This window comes from Podarcis tiliguerta (assembly GCF_965153285.1).
Source record: "Podarcis tiliguerta genome assembly, chromosome: 16".
In the NCBI taxonomy this organism is placed as follows: Eukaryota; Metazoa; Chordata; class Lepidosauria; order Squamata; family Lacertidae; genus Podarcis; species Podarcis tiliguerta.
The window spans coordinates 3420246-3441800 of record NC_139549.1 but is presented as its reverse complement, the minus strand read 5'-3'; the positions used below and the strand labels follow the sequence as shown (position 1 = coordinate 3441800).

General features: G+C 48.4%; 1 protein-coding gene across 4 annotated transcripts; it reads right to left on the bottom strand.

Moving 5' to 3' along the window:
* Positions 1 to 251: 251 nt before the first annotated feature.
* Positions 252 to 20864, bottom strand: RFX5 (regulatory factor X5). 4 transcript variants are annotated; one of them, XM_083416547.1, is made up of 12 exons: positions 20550 to 20862; positions 19796 to 20012; positions 19102 to 19169; positions 14805 to 14942; positions 12991 to 13024; positions 11148 to 11230; positions 8899 to 9018; positions 7915 to 8031; positions 7356 to 7437; positions 6587 to 6785; positions 3607 to 3701; positions 252 to 2566 (listed from the first exon to the last, which is right to left on the bottom strand). In XM_083416547.1, exons 4-12 carry the CDS (start codon positions 14927 to 14929, stop codon positions 1271 to 1273), a joined length of 2151 nt encoding a protein of 716 aa, XP_083272673.1. In that variant the 5' UTR covers positions 14930 to 14942; positions 19102 to 19169; positions 19796 to 20012; positions 20550 to 20862; the 3' UTR covers positions 252 to 1270. The 4 variants fall into 4 exon arrangements, with proteins under 4 accessions (XP_083272673.1, XP_083272675.1, XP_083272672.1 ...); XM_083416549.1 differs by having other exon boundaries at positions 19098 to 19169; positions 20550 to 20848; XM_083416546.1 differs by lacking the exon at positions 19796 to 20012 and having other exon boundaries at positions 20550 to 20864.
* Between the last annotated feature and the right edge of the window lie 691 nt (positions 20865 to 21555).

The following is a 21555-nucleotide window of genomic DNA, read 5'->3' as shown; positions in this document are numbered from 1 at the left end:
CTGACAAAAATACTTAATATACTGACAACAAAAACAGCAACCTCCTTCCCGATTTAAAAATCCACAGCTTGTTTAATCCTAGTATGCAAGAGGCGCGGGATTTTTGAACAAATGTGTTCTGTTCAGCATGGACCCACAAAAAAAATAAGGGATTCAAGTTAGGCCTATCCAATAATTTCAACGGGTCTTACTCAAGAGTAGAACTAACCCACCATTTATAAGGTCTGGAGCGGCGGAGGCAATGAAACAGCTTTTAACAAAACATATACAACCATTTTTATTTTTATTAAAAAAAATTAATGTGCATATGGTTTCTTCAGTATTTATAATGGAAACAAGAGGCCGGAAAGGAGAACTTGGAAGAGGCAAGTAACAACTCACACGAGTAACAAAAAAAGGAGCAAATACGGGTATTAACTTTTTTTAAACTGCCCCCAGGTCAGTGGACTCTCCGGGAGAGAGACCAGGGGATATGAGGGCGCCACTGGCCTGTGGCCGGGCTACGACTCCCTGACCACTAGGCCTGCTGGCTGCTAGGAGTCCAGCAACATCTGGAGGGACAGCCCCCTTGCCCCACCAATGTCCCCAAGCCCCTGAGCTGGAAACGGAGAGGGGAGAACAACAAAACTCTTTGGGATGTTGGCTGCAAGGTGATTGTCTCTAAAGTTCAGAGTAGAAGGGTTTTTTTTGGGGGGGGGGGTTCAGGGTCAGGATCCGCACTCGGAACGCAACACTATTTCGCCCCCTTTGGATCGAGAAAGATTTGTGCAGAGATTCCAAACGGGAGAAGATTCTCCTCTCCCTGCCCATCCCCTTGGAAGTCCCAAGGAGAGTGATGGGGAGAGATTGGTGTCGGGGGGGGGGGGTGTCCCGTAAATACGCCCCCATTCCCATATGTGGCCTGCCTAAATGACCTCCGCAAGACCCTTTCCATTCCCGACATTTTCACTCCCCTTATCAGAGCGCGTTAGGCTGCCTGGGCTTTTGAGAAAAAGGTTTGGGTGTGTGGTGGCAGCTGGTGGGCCAGGAAGCAGGGAGCTGAACAGTAGGTGGCGCCAGAGCCCAGGTCAGGCAACTTCTCAGCCACACAGCCTTGCAAGGCGGCCAAGGAAGAGGCATGACAGAAAGTCGCTTTTGCAAGCTCACATCGCCGTGTATTTCCCCGCCTAGATGCGTGCATTAAATTAGTAAAAGCAAGCAGAACCAGGGTGCCTTTGCGCGGGAGACGTTGGCATTGGGAGACGCACACCAGAGCAGGGGTGGGGTGATGTTATCGGCTGGGGGCCTGCGCCGATGTCCCTAGCGGACTCGCTGTCTCTGCTGCCTTCCCCTGGTCCGCACTGACCCTGTGCAAGTTTACAGACGAGGGCCGCAAGCCGCAGGCCTCCAAGCGACCCTTGGCAGGCGGCGGGGCAACTTTGCGCATGGAAAGATCGGTGGGTTGGAGTTCACCTTCTGAGGAGCTCTCGCTCTCCAGGTCCTCCCAGTCCCTCGCGATGGTGATTCTGGTACTAATCCCCGGCGCTGCTGCGCCTTCAGCCAACTGCGGGGGCTCCCTCGAGCCACTTCCTGTCTCTTTGGAGGTGCTTCCTGTCTCCTTCCAGTCACTTCCTGTCTCTTTGGAGCCACTTCCTGTCTCTTTGGAGCCACTTCCTGTCTCCTTCCAGTCACTTCCTGTCTCTTTCACAACAATGGGCATGGCGGACCTCCGGCCCCTGATGACGCTCACCTGGGTGGGCAGCACAGCGGCTTTGGGGGCAGGGCTGACAATGAGGCTGCCGACCCGGGAAGGGCCCTCTTCGCCCGTCTCCTGGGGGAACGGGCTCTTGGGCTTCCCGACATGGACCACCTCCACTTCCGCGCTCTCCTCCCGAGACGCGGAGCGGGAGGACGGGCGGGCAGCCTGGTCACCGTAACCCACAGTCACGACAATGATATCCGAGTCCTCTTCAGCGCCGGGCGCTCCCTCCTTGATGGTTCTCTTCTCGGGCGAAGGGGGGTCTGCCTTCTTGCGCGGCCGACCCCGCTTCCTCTTTGCCGTCGCCTCCCCGGGTGCTTCCGCCGGCCGCTTGGCAGGGGGCTTGGCTCTCTGCGGGTCCTGGGGGCTCCGCTGGGCCTCGCAGCCGTTCACCCCTCCGCCGGCAGGGGCGCTTTTGTGCTTCAGCGGGATTTCGGCCACTGGCGGCACCGCCATGTTGATGACGGGCATCATGTTGATGACCGGCACAGCGCTCGGAGGGCTGACCACGCCAGCCGGCCCGTTCACGGCAGGGGCCAACAGAGTGGACGGCCCCGGCCCCATGGAGAGGGCCATCTTGACCGTCCCTCCCGAGGCAGTCAGCTTGGGCGCCAAGACGGCGGGGGCCGGGTGCATGGCCGCCACCCCCGGAGACACCACCAGCCGGTCCCCGGGCTGGACCTGGACGCGGGGCAGCAGCAGCGGCAGCCGAGCCACCAAGGCGTTGATCTGCGGGCTGCTGGCGGGCTTCGCCGGGGCGTCCGGCGGCTTCTTGGCCTCACTCCGCGGAGCTGCGGCCGAGGGCTTGGCGGCGTTTTCCGCTTTGGCCTGAGGAGAGGACAAGAGAAGCGTTGGGTTCAGCTGCCCTTTGGCCGAGCCACAGGCCCAAACCCAGGGATAAGCCACAAGGCCAGAGATAAAATGGGTCTACTACAGATGGGGCTGCAGAAATCGAGAATCCTGCCCAAATTGGGGGTGTGGTTCCCCCTCACGAAGCTGAATTTCGATTTTTGAATCTCTGTGCCGCACCTGCCACCACACCTGTGTCTTTAGACTTCTTCCAGTGTGGTGTGGTGCATTTCCCGGAACAGAGGCAGATCGCACCAGATAACACCTTAGGGGCCACTTTTGGGCACGGTGGGAACATGATGCCGGGCTGGTCCAACTAAAAGGCCCTTCTGAGGTGCTTATAGAAGCTCAATTCTGCGTCCAGGGCCGCTGTCTACCAGCTCCATCTGGTATGCAGGATGAGACCCTCCCTGCCCGTGGACTGTCTCGCCAGAGTGGTGCATGCTCTGGTTATCTCCCGCTTGGGCTACTGCAATGCGCTCTACCTGGGGCTACCTTTGAAGGTGACCCGGAAACGACAAGTAATCCAGAATGCGGCAGCCAGATGGGTGACCGGGAGCCGCTGCTGAGACCATATAACACTGGTCTTGAAAGACCTACATTGGCTCCCAGTACGTTTCCGAGCACAATTCAAAGTGTTGATGCTGATGTTGAAAGCCCTAAACAGCCTTGGTCCAGTATACCTGAAGGAGCATCTCCACCTCCATCGTTCTGCCCGGACACTGTGGTCCAGCTCTGAGGGCCTTCTGGTGGTTCCCTCGCTGCGAGAAGCCAAATTATAGGGAACCAGGCAGAGGGCCTTCTCGGTGGTGGCACCGCCCTGTGGAACAACCTCTCACCAAATGTCAAGGGAATAAACCACCACAGACTTTCCAGAGACATCTAAAGGCAGCCCTGTACTGGGAAGCTTTTATGCAGGAAGCTGCCCAGAGTAGCTGGGGCAAAGCTGTCAGATGGGTGGGATATAACTAATTAATTGTTGTTGTTGTTGTTGTTGTTATTACTGCTAATACTACTACCTGGGTCTGTTTATTGTCTGAACTCTCCAGGCCTTCAGGCTCATTTTTCTTCATGGTTTGGGGCGGCCGTTTGTCACGGTGGTTCTCGGTAATTTCTGCAACCAGAAAAGATTTAGATTAAGAGAACTTTCTCTGAACAAAGCTCCGTTACAAAAAAAGTAAAAAAAGTGGGGAAATCACTGGGGGATAGGAACACAGCTGTCTTATGCAGTACCAACCCATTGGTCTATCAAGCTTAAAGATAAAGGTAAAGGGACCCCTGACCATTAGGTCCAGTCTTGGCCAACTCTGGGTTGTGGCGTTCATCTCGCTCTATAGGCCAAGGGAGCTGGCATACAGCTTCCTGGTCATGTGGCCAGCATGACTAAGCCGCTTCTGGCGAACAAGAGCAGCGCACAGAAACGCCTTTTACCTTCCCGCCGGAGCATTACCTATTTATCTACTTGCACTTTGACGTGCTTTCGAACTGCTAGGTTGGCAGGAGCAGGGACCGAGCAACGGGAGCTCACCCCGTCACAGGGATTCAACCCGCCGACCTTCTGATTGGCAAGTCCCAGGCTCAGTGGTTTAACCCACAGCGCCACCCGCGTCCTACCTATTGAGCTTAGTATTATCTAAACTGGCTGACAGCAGGGGTTCTCCAGGGTTTCAGGCAGGGGCCACCCCCAGCCCTACCTGAAGACGCCAATAGAGGATTGAACCAGGGACCTTCTGTGTGCAAAGCAAACATTCTACCCCTGAGCTGGCTGTAAACATAAAGCAAGATTCTACTCCTCATGGTTTTGACTGGTTTAACTCAGGAGCTGCTCTCGACTGCGTCACCGATCTAGCTCAGTGTCGTCTACAGACTGACAGAGGCTTTCGCGGGGGCCAAATTGGACCCCCAAGAGTGGCCCACGATCCAGAAGTTGCCCACCTGTTTTACCTCGTAAGTCAAGAGGTTTATATTTTGTATTCCAACGTGGGCATCACTCTCATCCACACTCGCAGGCCGCTTAGAAGCCTGCGGCAATTTACAAATTAAATTCTATCAACAAGAAAGCCATCTCCAAATGCCGTATGTTCCGGCGTACAAGACAACTTTTTACCCCTGGGAAATCACCCCAAAAGTCGGGGGGTCGTCTTATACGCCGGGAATACGCATTGGGAAGGAGGGGGGGAATCAGTGAGAAGAGGCGCCCCTGCTGGCATCGCTCCTCCTCCCTCCCCACAGAAGGGGACGCGGAAAGTCCTTCTGAGCATGGCGCCCGCCCGCCCACCAAATGCCTCGGGCTGCTGCTGCTGCTGTGACGGCAGAGGAGGGGTGCGCGCTCTGCCCCGGCGGTGGTCAAACTCTCTAACTCTAAAATGGAACGGCAAAAGTTGTGGGCCGTCTTATACGCCCAGTCGCCCAATACTCCGGAATCTACGGTATTTCAAGGACTGAAGATTCTGGAGCAGATCATTAAGCAAACAATCTGTGAGCACCTAGAAAGGAATGCTGTGATCACCAATAGTCAGCATGGATTTCTGAAAAATAAGTCATGTCAGACTAACCTGATCTCGTTTTTTGACAGAATTACAAGCCTGGTAGATGAAGGGAACGCAGTGGATGTAGCCTACCTTGATTTCAGCAAGGCATTTGACAAGGTGCCCCATGATATTCTTGTAAAGAAGCTGGTAAAATGCGGTCTTGACTATGCTACCACTCAGTGGATTTGTAACTGGCTGACTGACCGGACCCAAAGGGTGCTCATCAATGGTTCCTCTTCATCCTGGAGAAGAGTGACTAGTGGGGTGCCACAGGGTTCTGTCTTGGGCCCGGTCTTATTCAACATCTTTATCAACGACTTGGATGATGGACTCAAGGGCATCCTGATCAAATTTGCAGATGACACCAAACTGGGAGGGGTGGCTAACACCCCAGAGGACAGGATCACACTTCAAAACGACCTTGACAGATTAGAGAATTGGGCCAAAACAAACAAGATGAACTTTAACAGGGAGAAATGTAAAGTATTGCACTTGGCCAAAAAAAATGAGAGGCACAAATACAAGATGGGTGACACCTGGCTTGAGAGCAGTACATGTGAAAAGGATCTAGGAGTCTTGGTTGACCACAAACTTGACATGAGCCAACAGTGTGACGCGGCAGCTAAAAAAGCCAATGCAATTCTGGGCTGCATCAATAGGAGTATAGCATCTAGATCAAGGGAAGTAATAGTGCCACTGTATTCTGCTCTGGTCAGACCTCACCTGGAGTACTGTGTCCAGTTCTGGGCACCACAGTTCAAGAAGGACACTGACAAACTGGAACGTGTCCAGAGGAGGGCAACCAAAATGGTCAAAGGCCTGGAAACGATGCCTTATGAGGAATGGCTAAGGGAGCTGGGCATGTTTAGCCTGGAGCAGAGGAGGTTAAGGGGTGATATGATAGCCATGTTCAAATATATAAAAGGATGTCACATAGAGGAGGGAGAAAGGTTGTTTTCTGCTGCTCCAGCGAAGCGGACACGGAGCAATGGATCCAAACTACAAGAAAGAAGATTCCACCTAAACATTAGGAAGAACTTCCTGACAGTAAGAGCTGTTTGACAGTGGAATTTGCTGCCAAGGAGTGTGGTGGAGTCTCCTTCTTTGGACGTCTTTAAGCAGAGGCTTGACAACCATATGTCAGGAGTGCTCTGATGGTGTTTCCTGCTTGGCAGGGGGTTGGACTCGATGGCCCTTGTGGTCTCTTCCAACTCTATGATTCTGTGATTCTGTGATTCTGTGATTCTGATTCTGTTTTCTCCTGCTCCTGAGGGCAGGACTCGAACCCGTGGCTTCAAGTGGCAAGGAAGGAGCTTCCGACTAAACTTCAGGAAGAACTTTCTGACAGTAAGAGCTGTTTGACAATGGGACAGAGTCCCAGGAGAGGTGGTGGACTCTATGAAGAGCCCGTCGGGCAGCGCGATGGAGGCGCAATGAGCGGAGGCGAGTGTGAGGAGGGGTCTCCCACCTGAGACCACCATGGCCATGATGAGGTCGACGTGGGGCGAACGGGAGCTGATGATGTGCTGCTGGATGAGAAACTGGGCCACCTCCACGATGTTGTTGAACGAGCGCTTCAGGATCTTCTCGGCCCAGTCACAGGTCAAGGCGCAGGCCGCTTCCATCACCTCGTCGCTGTAGGACTGGAACACCTCTGGCCGCTCCGGCTGCAGGAGAGGAAGGAAGAACAGGAGGAGTGAGGAGTGCCAGGCACCGTTTCCCCACATACAGTGGTGCCTCGCAAGACGAAATTAATTCGTTCTGCGAGTCTCTTCGTCTAGCGGTTTTTTCGTCTTGCGAAGCAACCCTATTAGCGGCTTAGCACTATTAGTGGTTTAGCATCTATTAGCGGCTATTAAAGGCTTAAGGGATTAGCGGATTAGCTGCTAAAAGGCTATTAGTGGTTTAGCGGCTTAGAAAAAGGGGGTGGGGAGTGAAAAAAAATCTCAAGACTCGCAAGACATTTTCGTCTTGCGAAGCAAGCCCATAGGGAAATTCGTCCTGCGAAGCGAATCAAAAAACGGAAAACCCTATCGTCTAGCGGGTTTTCCGTCTTGCGAGGCATTCGTCTTGCGGGGCACCACTGTATATTTGTCTATGTGAAAATTAATAAAGATTTTCTTTTAAAAAGGAACAGGGCCTTGGACTAGGCGAGTCTTTTTGGCTCACTTTCTTAACGCTTTTCAAAACACGGAGACACACACAAGAGAATAATGAGCCAAGAACCAGGGCCTTACCGACTCCGTCTCTTTCAGATCCAGGCTGGGGAGCGGGGGCATGTTCACCACAGTCTTCCTCCGTATCCCGCTGTAGCAATACGTGGGGGCAGAGTTAAGGAGGAAACTCGAAAGGCTCCATTTCCATTGCCACATCCATTTATTTCATAGCTGGGGAGGCTCAAAGGTGTTGTGGGGTACCCCTTCGCGGGAAGAATCTGCACTGCGCCTGTTTCTCGTTTGGAGGTACAGTCATACCTCGAGTTACAGACGCTTCGGGTTGTGCGGTTTCGGGTTGCGCACCACGCCGAACCCAGAAGTACCGGAACGGGTTACTTCCGGGTTTGGGCGCTTGGGCATGAGCGCTGAATCGCGCTTTGCGCAGAAGCACCGAATCGCACAGATCACGTTCGCTGTAAGAGTTTTGTGAAGGTGGGATATACAGCTGGGCCATCTCCTGAGCACAGAAAGGTTGTGCTTGCATGAGCTTGGGGAGTGTGAGACAGTCCGCCACAGCCTTTCACTCACCTCACTGCCGCCCACACCGCCTGGCGGCTTTTTACACACACAAAAAGGATATTTTGACTGCCCGCGACCCCCCAGCCTCCTGGCTTTGATGTTTGGGAAGATTTCCCGGATGATCTTGCCGAAGTTGGCCGCGCTCAGAGAGCGGCTGCAAAGGTTGTCGCAGTAACGCCTGCCAGGGGAAGGACAAAAAGGAAGGGCGGTTTATTTATCAGTTGCATTTAGATCCCATCTTCTTCCCCTCCCCTGAGGTTCCCTCCCCTCCTCGTTCGATCCCCACAACAATCCTGAGAGGCAGGTTAGGCTGAGAAGTCACCCGCGGGGAGCTTCGTGTGGCCGAACAGGGATTTGAACTCAGCTCCACATCTGACACTCTAACCACTACACCACCGCTGCCTCGCTTATGGTTTACATGTTGTCTCCGAAAAATTTTGCACATCGCTTGGGAAGACAGGCGAACTAATGCCAGTGTACTGGAAGAAGCAAAGGTCACCAGTGTCGAAGCTATGATTCTTCAACATCAACTTTGTTGGACTGGTCATGTTGTGCGGATGCCTGATGATCGTCTTCCAAAGCAACTACTCTATTCTGAACTTAAAAATGGAAAGCGTAATGCTGGTGGTCAACAAAAGAGGTTTAAAGACTTGTCGCAAGGCAAATCTTAAAAAATGTAGTATAACACTGACAACTGGGAAACACTGGCCTGCGAGTGCTCCAGTTGGAGAACAGCCTTTGCCAAAGGTGTCATGGGCTTTGAAGACACTCAAACTCAGGACGCAAGGGAGAAACGCGCTAAGAGGAAGGCACGCTTGGCAAATCCACATCATGATCAACTCCCACCCCGAAACCAATGTCCCCACTGTGGAAGGACGTGTGGATACAGAATTGGCCTCCATAGTCAATTACGGACTCACTGTTAAAACCGTGTTTATGGAAGACAATCTTACTCAGCTATGAGGGACGCCAAAGAGGAAGAAGAGGCAACCTCCCCACCCCGCAGAGACGCCTCTGGTTCCCATCCTTCAGATCCAGAACTCACTTGTAAGCATCGAAAACGTCTTGTTTTGGCAAGCAGGTGTCCGGGTATTCCTCCAGGTGATTCCGGATCCACGTGCAAGCATGCATGTGCTCAGCTGAGCTCAGAGAAGTCAGGTCCAGGCTGGCGGCCCCGAGAAAGGAAAATAAATAATAATAATAATAATAATAATAATAATAATAATAATAATAATAATAATAGGCACAGGTTAATTCTGTGTCCAGGGCGGCTGTCTACCAGCTCCACCTGGTACGCAGGATGAGACCCTCTCTGCCCGCAGACTGCCTCACCAGAGTGGAGCATGCTCTGTTATCTCCCGCTTGGACTACTGCAATGTGCTCTACGTGGGGCTGCCTTTGAAGGTGACCCGGAAACTGCAATTAATCCAGAATGCGGCAGCTAGACTGGGGACTGGGAGCGGCCGCCGAGACCACATAACACCAGTCCTAAGAGATCTGCATTGGCTCCCAGTACGTTTCCGAGCACAATTCAAAGTGTTGGTGCTGACCTTGAAAGCCCTAAATGGCCTCGGTCCTGTATACCTGAAGGAATGTCTCCACCTCCATCGTTCAGCCCGGACACTGAGGTCCAGCTCCGAGGGCCTTCTGGTGGTTCCTTCCTTGTGAGAAGTGAGGCTACAGGGAACCAGGCAGAGGGCCTTCTCGGTAGTGGCTCCCACCCTGTGGAACGCCCTCCCATCAGATGTCAAGGAAATAAGCAGCTATCCTATCTTTAAAAGACATCTGAAGGCAGCCCTGTTTAGGGAAGTTTTTAATATTTAATGCTGTATTGTTTTTAACATGTGATTGGGAGCCACCCAGAGTGGCTGGGGAAACTCAGCCAGATGGGCGGGGTATAAATAAATCTCGGGGTGGTTACAGCGTAAAAGCACAATATAAAAACACAAACCACATAATGAAAACAAAAACCCAACACAGTGGTATCTCGGTTGTCAACAGTAATCCACTCCAGAAGACTGTTTGACTTCCGAAATGTTCGACAACCGAGGTGCAAAGGGTGGCAGGCAATTTCAATGGAGAAAATGAAAAAACACGCATTCGAAAACAGAAGCATTTACTTCCGGATTTTTGGTGTTCAAAAACTGAAACGTTTGGCTTCCGAGATCCTCGAAAACCGAGGTTCCACTGTAATCCCCCCTTCCCCTGGTTTTGGCAAAATGTGTGTAAATTCAGCACCTTCTTCCTTTTCCCGGCACACAGCGTCCCTTGGGGAACACCTGACATTTTTCGAACCCTGCCCCTCTCGCATTCAAAGCCTGCCTTGGGAACCATGAGGTCCACCAACTTGAATTTCAACGGCGGTTCCAAGGATGGATTCTCAGGCCTACACCTCACAGATTCCTGCATCCTCCAGATCCATAAGGACTAGAAACCTGCCCTTTGGTTTTTAAATTCCATGGCAGCACTTTGCTAAATTTTAGGCCTAGCTGGAAGTCTCACTGGTTCGGATAAGTCAGGGGTCAGCAAACTTCTTCAGCCGGGGGCCAGTCCACTGTCCCTCAGCCCTTGTGGGGACTGGACTATATTTTGAAGGGGGGGGGAATGAAAAAATTCCTATGCCCCACAAATAACCCAGTCTTTTTTATTTAAGTGTTTAATTAAGTATTAATTAGGAAGATTAAAGTTTTTTTGTATATAAATTTGCTTTTTCTTCTTTCTGTATTTTCTTAATTGTTCTTTAATTTTCATTTTGTAGTACGAGATTGTAAATTCTTTGTATCAGTGTGTAATTTAAATTAATAAAGATTTAAAAACAACAACAACAAATAACCCGGAGATGCATTTTAAATAAAAGCACACATTCTACTCATGTAAAAATAGGCTGATTCCCGGACTGTCCACGGGCCAAATTTAGAAGGCAATTGGGCCGGATCCGGCCCCCGGGCCTTAGTTTGCCTACTCATGGGTTAAGTTGTAGGGTGCAGGCTGCCAACAGAGTGAGGCCCTAAGGTGCTGTGTAGGGTCCACCTCTGCCTACAATAGCTTGCTTCCAAGTTTCATTCCTACACTCGTTTAGGTGGGCAATGAGGGCAGGCCCAGAATTTTATCTCCCATGGGGTTCGTTTTGCTCGGAGGCTGCTAGTTGCTGACTCCTAGATGATTTTTTAAATTTTATTTTAAGGAAAGCAGCTTTCTGATTTGCTTGCCTTTCCACCACAGCGTTTCCATCCCTCCAGTGTATACAAAGCAGGAAACGAACAAGATTTGGGAAACAAGGCTGCGATCACTCACTTTTTCTCTCCTGAACTTGGGCCAGAAGGGAGTTGGAGGTAGAGATACAGCTTGGCGTGGTCAGTAAACCTCTGGACATCTTGCTGTGATCACAGAATGGAGAAAGAGAAACACAAGTGAAGATCACCAGGAAATGAAAACTGCCAAGACGTAAACACAAGCCATGTTTTGGGATCAGCTGTTGCGACAATGCACAGCTTTGCACCGGATACCTCAAGGACTTCCGCTCCCTATAGGAACCGACCCGGGCCCAGAAATCATCATCGGAGGCCCTTCTGCAGGTGCCCCTTCTATTATTATTATTTATTATTATTATTATTAATTGAGTTCTTTATTAAACATATTTCACAAAATTATACAGCAATATATTATATTGCAATTTGTATCCCATACGGCAGAAAAATTAAAAATACATTATTATTTTTTAAAAAAGACTTCCAATTGTTCTAAAAAAAACACCCCTAAATTACACTTGTTATATTTTACACAGTATCCTGTTAATATATCATTTTCTTAAATCTTTTTGATAACGGGGAAAAAACTCATTAAGTTTAGATATATTGTCTGTTCAATGCAAGAGTCATTCAAGATCTGCCACGTGGTTTGTGCTGTCACAAGTAGTTTTTCAGGTACTCCTTGAATATACCGTATTTTTTGCTCTATAAGACTCACTTTTTCCCTCCTAAAAAGTAAGGGGAAATGTGTGTGCGTCTTATGGAGCGAATGCAGGCTGCGCAGCTATCCCAGAAGCCAGAACAGCAAGAGGAATTGCTGCTTTCGCTGCGCAGCGATCCCTCTTGCTGTTCTGGCTTCTGAGATTCAGAATATTTTTTTCTTGTTTTCTTTCTCCAAAAACTAGGTGCGTCTTGTGGTCTGGTGCGTCTTATAGAGCAAAAAATACGGTGATCCATTCTTGGTTTAGTTTTTGCGTTGAATTCCCTCTTACCCTCCAGGTGCCCCTTCCATGGGGGGATCTGGAGGGTGGCGACATGAGAATGGGGCCTTTTCAGTGGTCGGCCACGACTGGACCTAATGGTCAGCCGTCCCTTTACCTTTACTAACTTGCTTCTAGCTATGTTTTTGTGTTATGTTAGCTTCTTATAGTAACCCTCTAAAACATCGGTCGGAACCCACAGGTGAGTCGCGAGGCTACAGTGGACAGGACATGGCAAATTTTATTGCTGCCACATTCAACTCCAGCTTAGGCTCAACCAGACCAAAAGAGTAACCCATGCCAAGTGCGCTAGGATACGGTCTTCTGCCGAGACACCGTTCTATCAATTCCCACGAATGCTGCAAAAACGGAATGAGAAAGGCACGAACCATTTTTCTGACAAGATACAGATTTCTGGCCAACCATTTTTTCAACAGCTCCTCAACCTTTCGGCTAAGGCGTAAAAACTGCTGCTTGTCATTGAGGAGTAATGCTAATTTTAGTAAGTGCCGCTTTAGGATTAATGATGTGCACTGCTAGCACTGCTGAGAATAAATCGGAAAGGGGGGGAAATGTGGACGTGGACCCCAGGTTGCAGGCTGGCAGCCAGTCTTGGGTCCAGACCGGGTGATGATCACTGCACTAGAAGAATATCAGAAGCGCTGCGTCAGGCGGAAGCTGCCCAGCATCCTATTCTGATAGAGGCTTATCAGATGCCTCTTTGGAAACCGCCAAGGCGACTCTCCCAGTCTGTGTTCCCAGCAGCTGGTATTCTGCCTCCGACATTGGAGGAAGAACTCAGCCCATATTTACCCAAAGCGCAATTCATCGGCCACGTATTATATGAACAGGTGCGTGTTATTTTAGTTTCCCCCAGCTGCATCTAAAGTGCCCCATCCAGCCACTCACCAGTATGTAGTCAATTTTGCACTGAACAGACTTCCTGTAAGAAGAAAACCATGTGTTACTCTCTTGATTTTTTTCAGCTCCCTGCACCCTCTAGGACAGGCACCCCCAAACTCCAGATGTTTTGGGACTACAGTTCCCATCATCCCTGACCACTGGTCCTGTTAGCTAGGGATGATGGGAGTTCAATCAATTTCTTTATTCGACCGATAGTCAGAAATAAAACATTACACAATAATTATAGTCTATAACATCATAGGGGTACATAAATAAGGTAGGGCCACAGTACTAGACCTCTCACAGATAACCCACATCAAGGCATTCAATTATACGCTTCCGACACTTGAGTGCCAGGAAAAGGAATTTAGCCACTGACAAAGTTGGTTTCCCAGAAGACTTATTTAGCAGATACGCTGTCTGCTTTCCTCTTTGTCGGGAACTGAGCTGAGGATGATGGGAGTTGTAGTCCCAAAAACATCTGGAGGACCGAGTCTGGGGGTGCCTGCTCTAGGACATGTGCAGGCAACCTCAGGATAATAATAATAATAATACATTTTTATTTATACCGCACCCTTCTCTGTACAAAAACCAGGCTCAGAGCAGCTAACAACACTTAATTGTAAAAACAGCATAAAAATATAGTATAAAAACATGAATAACAATAAAATTCAAAGTGCAGAAATCAATTTAGGGGAAATCCATCTAATAGGCATTAGATAAATCACCAGGGCTAGCTGGCTGAATTAGTCCTACTTGGGCCAGCAAGGAGGCCGGGGAGAATTAGCTGTGAATCAGGCTTCAAACAGGTCTCTCTCTCTCTGTGTTGCTTGTTCAGGGTGCTGAGAGTGGTTAAGAGACCCCGTTCCGCTCAGGGATGGATCGCTAAACCCCTCCAAGAATGGTAGGCCTGTAACGGGGAACAGAAGTCTCGTCGCCCCCACTCTCAGCACCCTGAACAAACTACAGTTCCCACGATTCCTTGGGGGGAGCTGTGACTGTTTAAAGTGGCATGGGGCTGCTTTAAACATACTGTTCTTATTCAGGGGGGGGGGAATACAGTGGTGCCCCGCAAGACGAATGCCTCGCAAGACGGAAAACCCGCTAGACGAAAGGGTTTTCCGATTTGGAGGTGCTTCGCAGGACGAATTTCCTATGGGCTTGCTTCGCAAGACGAAAATGTCTTGCGATTCCTGGGGGTTTTTTTCCGCTCCCCACCCCCTTTTTCTAAGGCACTAAGCTGCCATAGCCTTTTAGCAGCTAATCCGCTAATCCCTTAAGCCTTTAATAGCCGCTAATAGCCGCTAAACCGCTAATGGGCTTGCTTCGCAAGACGAAAAAACCGCTAGACGAAGAGACTCACGGAACGGATTCTTTTCGTCTTGTGAGGCACCACTGTATATTTATTCATTCACAAAATTCAGATACCGCCCGATTGTAAAACAAACCTCAAAGCGGTTCACAAAAGAAAACGGTGACGTTACCAGTAAAAACATGCAGTTTAAAACGACTCTTTCTAAACATCCGGAATTAATTAAAACCAGCAATAAGCTGGAAACCAGATTAAAAGGCGTGCCAACTTTCTACATGTCTGGATGCAGGCTGTGCCTAAGCAAAGATGTTTCTAGCAGGGGTCTAAAAAAGGACAGGGTCAACAGGCAGGGAGTTCTGAAGTGCTGCCACACTAAAAGATATGATTTATTGCAAATACAGAACTGGTATGTCTGGTGCAAAGAGGGCCTAAGAAGGAAGGAAGGAAGGAAAGAAAGTGGAGGGAGAGGAGGAAGGCAGGGGAAAGGAATAAGAAGCGTCGCCCTTACGAAATAGTTCCTCTCAGTTTCTGTAGCAAGGTACTTGACTCCACGGAGACGCCCTGCGGATCCGCCTCTAGGCTTTCGCTCACGTTTTCCGCGATCTTCGTATAAAGTCCGTTGTCGTCCGCCATGGCACCCGGTTCCCTGTTTCAAAGAGAGAAAGAGGAGCCCAACGCCTTAGTCCGGGGCAGCGTACATCTGCACATGGCGCGAGCCCATCGCCCCACAGAAAAACAACCCTGTCAGAGTGCCAGATTTACGTAAAAGCTAAACAAGCTACAGCTTAGGCCCCACTCTCTTGGGGGCCCCCAAAAAAATTTAAAGGAAAAAAACACCTGGATGTACATTTCCAAAATATAAGATAAAAAAGCAAATAAAAAAAAAACCCTACATACAGCAAGAGTGTTTTGTGTTGTGTCGGCTCCTGTGATGTAAGTCATGGGCCCCGCCTGCTCCCTAAAATATCCCTGGTTTGCTCCTTTCTATATACAGGGTGCCTACATTCTGCATGGACTGGTTGCAGGGCAACATGTGCAAATGGATTTAGATACCTATTAGGTCCAGCAATTACCATATAGCATTTATTCAACACAAAAAACCGACAAAGGACATAGAAAGGGCCCCATTACCTTCAGTAGCTGAGGGCCTCATCAAACCTAAATCCAGCCCTTACCCTGTGTTACACCCAGGCCTGGTCCTAAAGAGTAGACCCACTGAAATGAACAGTAACTTAAGTTCATTTATTTCGATGCCTCTGCTGTGAGCAGAACTGAAAGGGATACAATGCTCTGGTCGGGTCTTGCAGCCTCATTTGCTTGGATTGACTATTTGGTGCGTACAAACAGCAATTGGTAAATCACAGCGTGTAAATTCTGGTCTCCATGTCAAGACTTCACTCCCTTTGCAGAAATGGAAATTTAACTGGACTTCTGTGGAGTGATGGGGAGAGGCCCTGGATTATTGTCCCTACTCAGAGGACAACCGTTCGAAATTTGATAGACCTATGTTAGTAAAGGTAAAGGGTAAAGGGACCCCTGACCATGAGGTCCAGTCGTGGCCGACTTTGGGGTTGCGGAGCTCATCTTGCTTTATTGGCCGAGGGAGCCGGCGTACAGCTTCCGGGTCATGTGGCTAGCAGGACTAAGCCGCTTCTGGCAAACCAGAGCAGCGCACGGAAACGCCGTTTACCTTCCCGCCGGAGTGGTACCTATTTATCTACTTGCACTTTGATGTACTTTCGAACTGCTAGGTTGGCAGGAGCAGGGACCGAGCAACGGGAGCTCACCCCGTTGCGGGGATTCAAACCACCGACCTTCTGATCGGCAAGTCCTAGGCTCTGTGGTTTAATCCACAGCGCCACCCACGTCCCCAAACCTATGTTAGTCGTGTCCATTTATCTTAATGGGTGTCTTTCTGAGCAGAGCCGATTTCTGCATGTTGTATGGATGCTAAAAGGCGCAGGAGCAAGTCTGGCTGGGTTTTTCCAGGTCAGTTGGCAAGCCTAACCTTCTGAGGTTGCCCCAATGGAAGAAGTAAGGAGCAAAATTACGGATCGGTGACAGTATCATCGGATACATAACACATTCAAATTAGATTTTGAAAAATGGGTTTCCGGACCAAAGCTCACAGTTTGAAAGAAAACTATTATGGAATAAGGATAAAATATTGTCAGAAATGTATAGCTTATTATTAGAATGGGAAACAAAAGATGAGTTAGTCAAAGATTCAGTGACACACCAGGCAATGGAGATAGAGCATAACACAGACCTAAACCTCTGGGAGAAACTCTGGAAGAACGTTTCAAAGTTTACTGCATGTTATTATACTTTGAAAGAGAATTATATGAAACGATACACAGATGGTATTTAACCACAAGTAGGTTGGTTAAGATGTACAAAGTAGGATCAGATCTGCGTTGGAAATGCAGAGAAATGGAAGGAACATTTTTTCACATGAGGTAGACATGGAAAAAGGTTAAAGGCTATTGGGAAATGACATACAATGAGTTAAAAAACATGTTTAAAACAACATTCCCCCCAAAAAAAAAAACCTGAGGCCTTTTTGTTAGAGATAGTTCAGTCTGAAGATCCCAGTTGTCAGAAAAAGTTATTGATGTACGCAACCACAGCGGCTCGAATTTTGCTAGCCCAAAGATCGAAAGATCCCTCGTTAGGAAGATTGGCAAATTAAGATGGTAGAATTTGTGGAGGAAGCTGGTTTAATTTACAGAATAAGAGAGCAAGAAGAATCTTTCTTCGAAGAGAAGTGCTGCATATTTAGAAAATAACTTTGTACAACTGAAAACGCTGGTAGTGTTTAGATAAATTCAACAGCATGATAAATATTTGAAGGATATAAAATGGAAAAACGAATAGATTGGTTATAGTAAAATACGCAGGAAATTTAAATAAGTAAAATAAACGATGAAAGGGGAAGGAGGGAAGTCAATTGTTACATGTAAAATGTTTATTTTGAGAAGTATAAACCGAAAAAACAACGAAAATTGTTATATATTAAAAAAATAACCTTTAGAGGTTGCAACAAGAAAAGAGGAAATTCGGCTGAAAAAGCAAGCACCCCGCAACACGATCACTACTGAATTTGTCCAGTCCTCTTTTCAAGGCACCCAAGCTGGCGGTCCTCACAACAACAAAACAACAAAAACAATCCCTTTTTCCAAAGCACACTGCCTCCTGTGGCAGTGAGTTCCACAGTTTCTTCCACGCTTTCAAATGCTGCCTGTCTTCCATCCATCCTGTGGACTTCAGAGAAGATTCCTCTTCTTCTTCCCACCCCCAAAGCCTCTGAAACAAATTCAGATTCATCTCCCCGGAGATATTATTTCTTCTCCGCAGCTCCTTTCACACCTCCTTCTAACCTTCACCTGAACTGCAAACTCTTCCAAGGTCCCTGGCCTTGTGAGAGAATCCTGCCTAGCAACAGAGAGCTCCTCCACTTCTGGAGGCTGAGATTGGTCCGAAACCATGGCAACAGCAAGACGAGCAAGTCCACTGACTGAACACTGGCCAGGGGGGAGAAAAAAGAAGCTTTTAAAGTAAAAAAATAATAAACAGGAGTCGAAGCACACCCTCAGCCTGAAACAACAACAACAATCCCTTTTTCCAAAGCACAGAATACCATTTCCAGGAGGCAAGCAGCCCCGCAAAGTCCATGGATGAAAAACACGCAACGGCACCTGCCAGTGCGCCACAGCCTCTTGTGAACTTGCTCAAACTCAGCCATTTCTCATCCTTTTCACCCCAAATTCAGCAGGGACCGTCCTCAATCCTTCCTCCCCTGCGCTGCCACGTCCCAAGCCGTTGCGCTGAAACGTTTCGGAACTATAAGCCGTCAAACCTGCTCTCCCCCACACACAATTTCTCATTACAGCGGACGCACGGGTTGCGGACGTGATCCGTTCGGGATGCATGTTCGCAACCCGCAGCGCCGCATCTGTGCATGCACTGCAATTCGGCACTTCTGCACATGCGGAAAGCACAATTTAGCGCTTCTGCGCAACCGCCAAAACCCAGAAGTAACCCATTGCGGTATTTCCAGGTTTCGGTGGGTCCGTAACTCAAAAAAACGCAACCTGAAGGGTCTGTAACCCAAGGTATGATAGTACAGTCATACCTCATGTTACGTTTGCTTCAGGTTGAGTGTTTTCAGGTTGCGTCCCGGAAGTACCAGAAAGAGTTACTTCCGGGTTTTGCCGCTCGCGCATGCGCAGACGCGCAAAATGACGTCATGTGCATGCGCAGAAGCGACAGGGTACAAATAATAAATTATTATTAATTATTATTTATTTTTATTTTTATTTTATTATTATTATTATTATTATATCTGGGCACTCTGCATGATCAAAGGCACTCACCTCTTGACAGCGGCATCACAGTATTCAGAGTAGAGCCCGGGTGATTTAAATCTGTAATCTCTTTGGGGCAGGGAACTTTCTCCTGACCTAAACAGCCCTGCACATTGCTAATATGTAAACAAGTTAACAGTAATTTCAGTTGAAAGTCCTGTCTGACTCTTGTCAAACTGCCCATCGTAGTTCAGTTGCCAACTCTTTTTCGCCGCCAAGGCTCCTAAGCCTTTAACAACAACACAGAAACACACCAGCTGCTTTGGCAGAGAGATCTGGAGTCATGAATTTAAACCGCATCGCCCCAAAAGAATCTTAGGACCTGTAGTTTACTCCCCAGAGAGTTACAGTGCCAAACACCCTTAGCAAAACTACAGTTCCCGGGATTCTCAGGTGTGACCCTGAAGCCGGCAATCACACACATCAAGCCTTACCTACCTCACAGGGTTGTTGTGACGATAAAATGGAGGGGGGAAGACCGCAACATGTATGCCACCTTCAGTTCTCTGAGGAAAAAGAGACATACGCACATAGGTTAATACATTCAATTAAAAAAGTGTTTTACTTTTTATCTTACGCATTTATTTTAAACCTTTTTTTCATTCTTCATTTCTGCCGGTCAGCCGACAAAGACCCCTGCGGCAATGAACAATGCGTTAAACTCAGTTTTCCAACAAATGTAAGCTCCTTGAGGGCAGAGACCTGTGCCCACAACGAAAGGCATGTGTGGGAGAGGAAGCTGGGGACTGTTTTGAGCGTTGAACATCTTGAAATCAACCTTTCATGCTCTGGATTGATCGCAGAAGGCCAGCCACCCCCTCAGCGTACATTTTAGACGTTAAAGATCAGGCTTTTAATTTTAAATTCCTGCGTCCCACGCCAAGCTGACTCAGAAGTTCGGCTAAGCATCCTCGTGTCAGGTTTTCAGCAGCTGTGCAAATCTAGGCATGACGATGAATTAGCTGCTGTTCGCCACAGTATCCTACCTATTATTTTGGTTTTTTAGCAACTCGGTTCCAGGCAGAGCTCATGTAAAGTGCTGGGTGCTTTTTATAAATATACAAAATATATCACTGGTAGACAATCTGTCTCGACTGACGGTACATTTCTGCCTTGCGGGAGATTATCTCACCAAGATTGCTACTCCAATTGGATCCCCTCTGTTGGATCCAGATTAAAATCTAAACACCCCATAATAAACACACACATTCCTTGGGCGGGAAACTGAAGTTTATCTCCTCGGTGCCCCAGAGGCGGTGATCATCCTAGCAGCTGCACCACGTATTTAAATTCCAGGAGGAGGGAAATTCGAATTCCTGCAGTGAGAATGTGGGAAAACCCGAAACCTCCTTTTGCAAAAAGAGAGAGAGAGAGATTGGGTCAACCTTTTTTGTTGCTGGAGATCACACAAACCACAAACCCATCCTCTTACCCTTAGAAGGAAACACTTATTTTTCAGGAGGCTCCCCTGCATAGCTGCCAACTTTTCCATATTTTTAAAAAGGGAAATTCCCTTATTCCGGATAGGATTCCTCGCAAAAAAAGGGGAAAGTTGCCAGCTATGCTCCCCTGCTTCTAAAATGCATGCATCTCAATCCAAAAACTCGCCATGAAAAACAACAACGACACAGGCGCCTTTTTGCAAAGTTCCTCCATCAGCCCAGATGCATTTTAAAGGGATCTGTCTTGATCCATGCCCTCTTTTTGGAAACGGATCTCCCTTGAACACACCCAATTCGATCCGTTTCCTTAACCCAGAAAACTCCCAGAATTGTAAACTCTTTCCCCCCCCCCCGCCCCAACCTCTCTCTCTCTCTCTCTATATATATATATATATATATATATAAATTTATTTATTTGGGGAGAAAGGGTGAAATGGAACTTACCTTTTATATCAGGCTGAGATTCCTCTTCCTGCAGCTTTTTAAGATCCGGGCCGCGTTTTGCAAAAAGGGAAGGCTCAGAAAAAACTCAGCAGCTGCAAACATCGCTGCTCCAAAACCCAAACTTCTCCCTGCCCCAAAGAGTTAATGGATTCCTCTCCCCCCCCCAAAAAAACAACCAATTAATAATGTTTCCTGGATCTTTTAGGACCCCCTTTTCCCCAATGCGGATTTCCTACTCCGCTTGCAAAAGGATCCACCCCTCTTGCAGGTTTTACGCGGCGCATCTGAGCCCTTGCAAAAATAAAAGGGAAAAAGAAACTAGCAGCCGAGGGGGGCGGGGGGAAGAGGAGCGGGTGGGCGGGGCCGGCGGGGTTTTCTTTTTCTCTGATTGGCCCGCGCGCCTCTGGTCTGCCCGGATACGGCGCTCTTCTTTAATGCAAATGGCTGCCGCGTGGTTTTCTCGCTTTCCACCCGGATACAGCTGGGGCTCGGCTCCGGATTGGCCCGCGGGGTCGGGAAGTCTGCCTAGCAACGGGCTTCTGGTTGGTGCGAGCTCTGCCAGTTCAGGAGCGGACGAGGAAAAGGGGCGCCTTTATATTTATATTTAATTTATTTTTTCTCTCCTTTTTTTGCAAGGAGTGGACTGGCTGCAGTAGGGTCACGTTAACCCCCGAGGGTCTCTAGGATGCAATGGTCTCAGGCTCCAAAACCCAGGGCCGCAAAAAGTCATTTTATTTTATTTTTTCTTCAAATTTTTTTATTGATTTTCCAAAAATTTCGAACAAACAAACACAAATCTCAACCGCAATTAAACCAGTCTTAGTAATCTTGTTAATTGACTTCCTCAATTCCCCCTAATTGAATTTCAGTGTGTATCATTTTAACATTTTTCCAAAACCAGTTTTCTCATAAAATTAACTTAACCACTTAACATCTTTCATTCTTTCTCTTTTAGCTTTGGACATCTTAATTCCTATCAATGCATATTTGAATCCTAAGCCTATCC

Excerpts from the sequence above, each read along its gene's own strand:
- RFX5 (XM_083416546.1), bottom strand. The coding sequence starts at position 14,929 with ATGGCGGACGACAACGGACTTTATACGAAGATCGCGGAAAACGTGAGC. Across the intron at positions 8,032-8,898 it reads GACGTTTTCGATGCTTACAA|GCGTTACTGCGACAACCTTT; the intron begins GTGAGTTCTGGA and ends TTCCCCTGGCAG. Across the intron at positions 3,702-6,586 it reads CATGGCCATGGTGGTCTCAG|AAATTACCGAGAACCACCGT; the intron begins GTGGGAGACCCC and ends TTCTGGTTGCAG.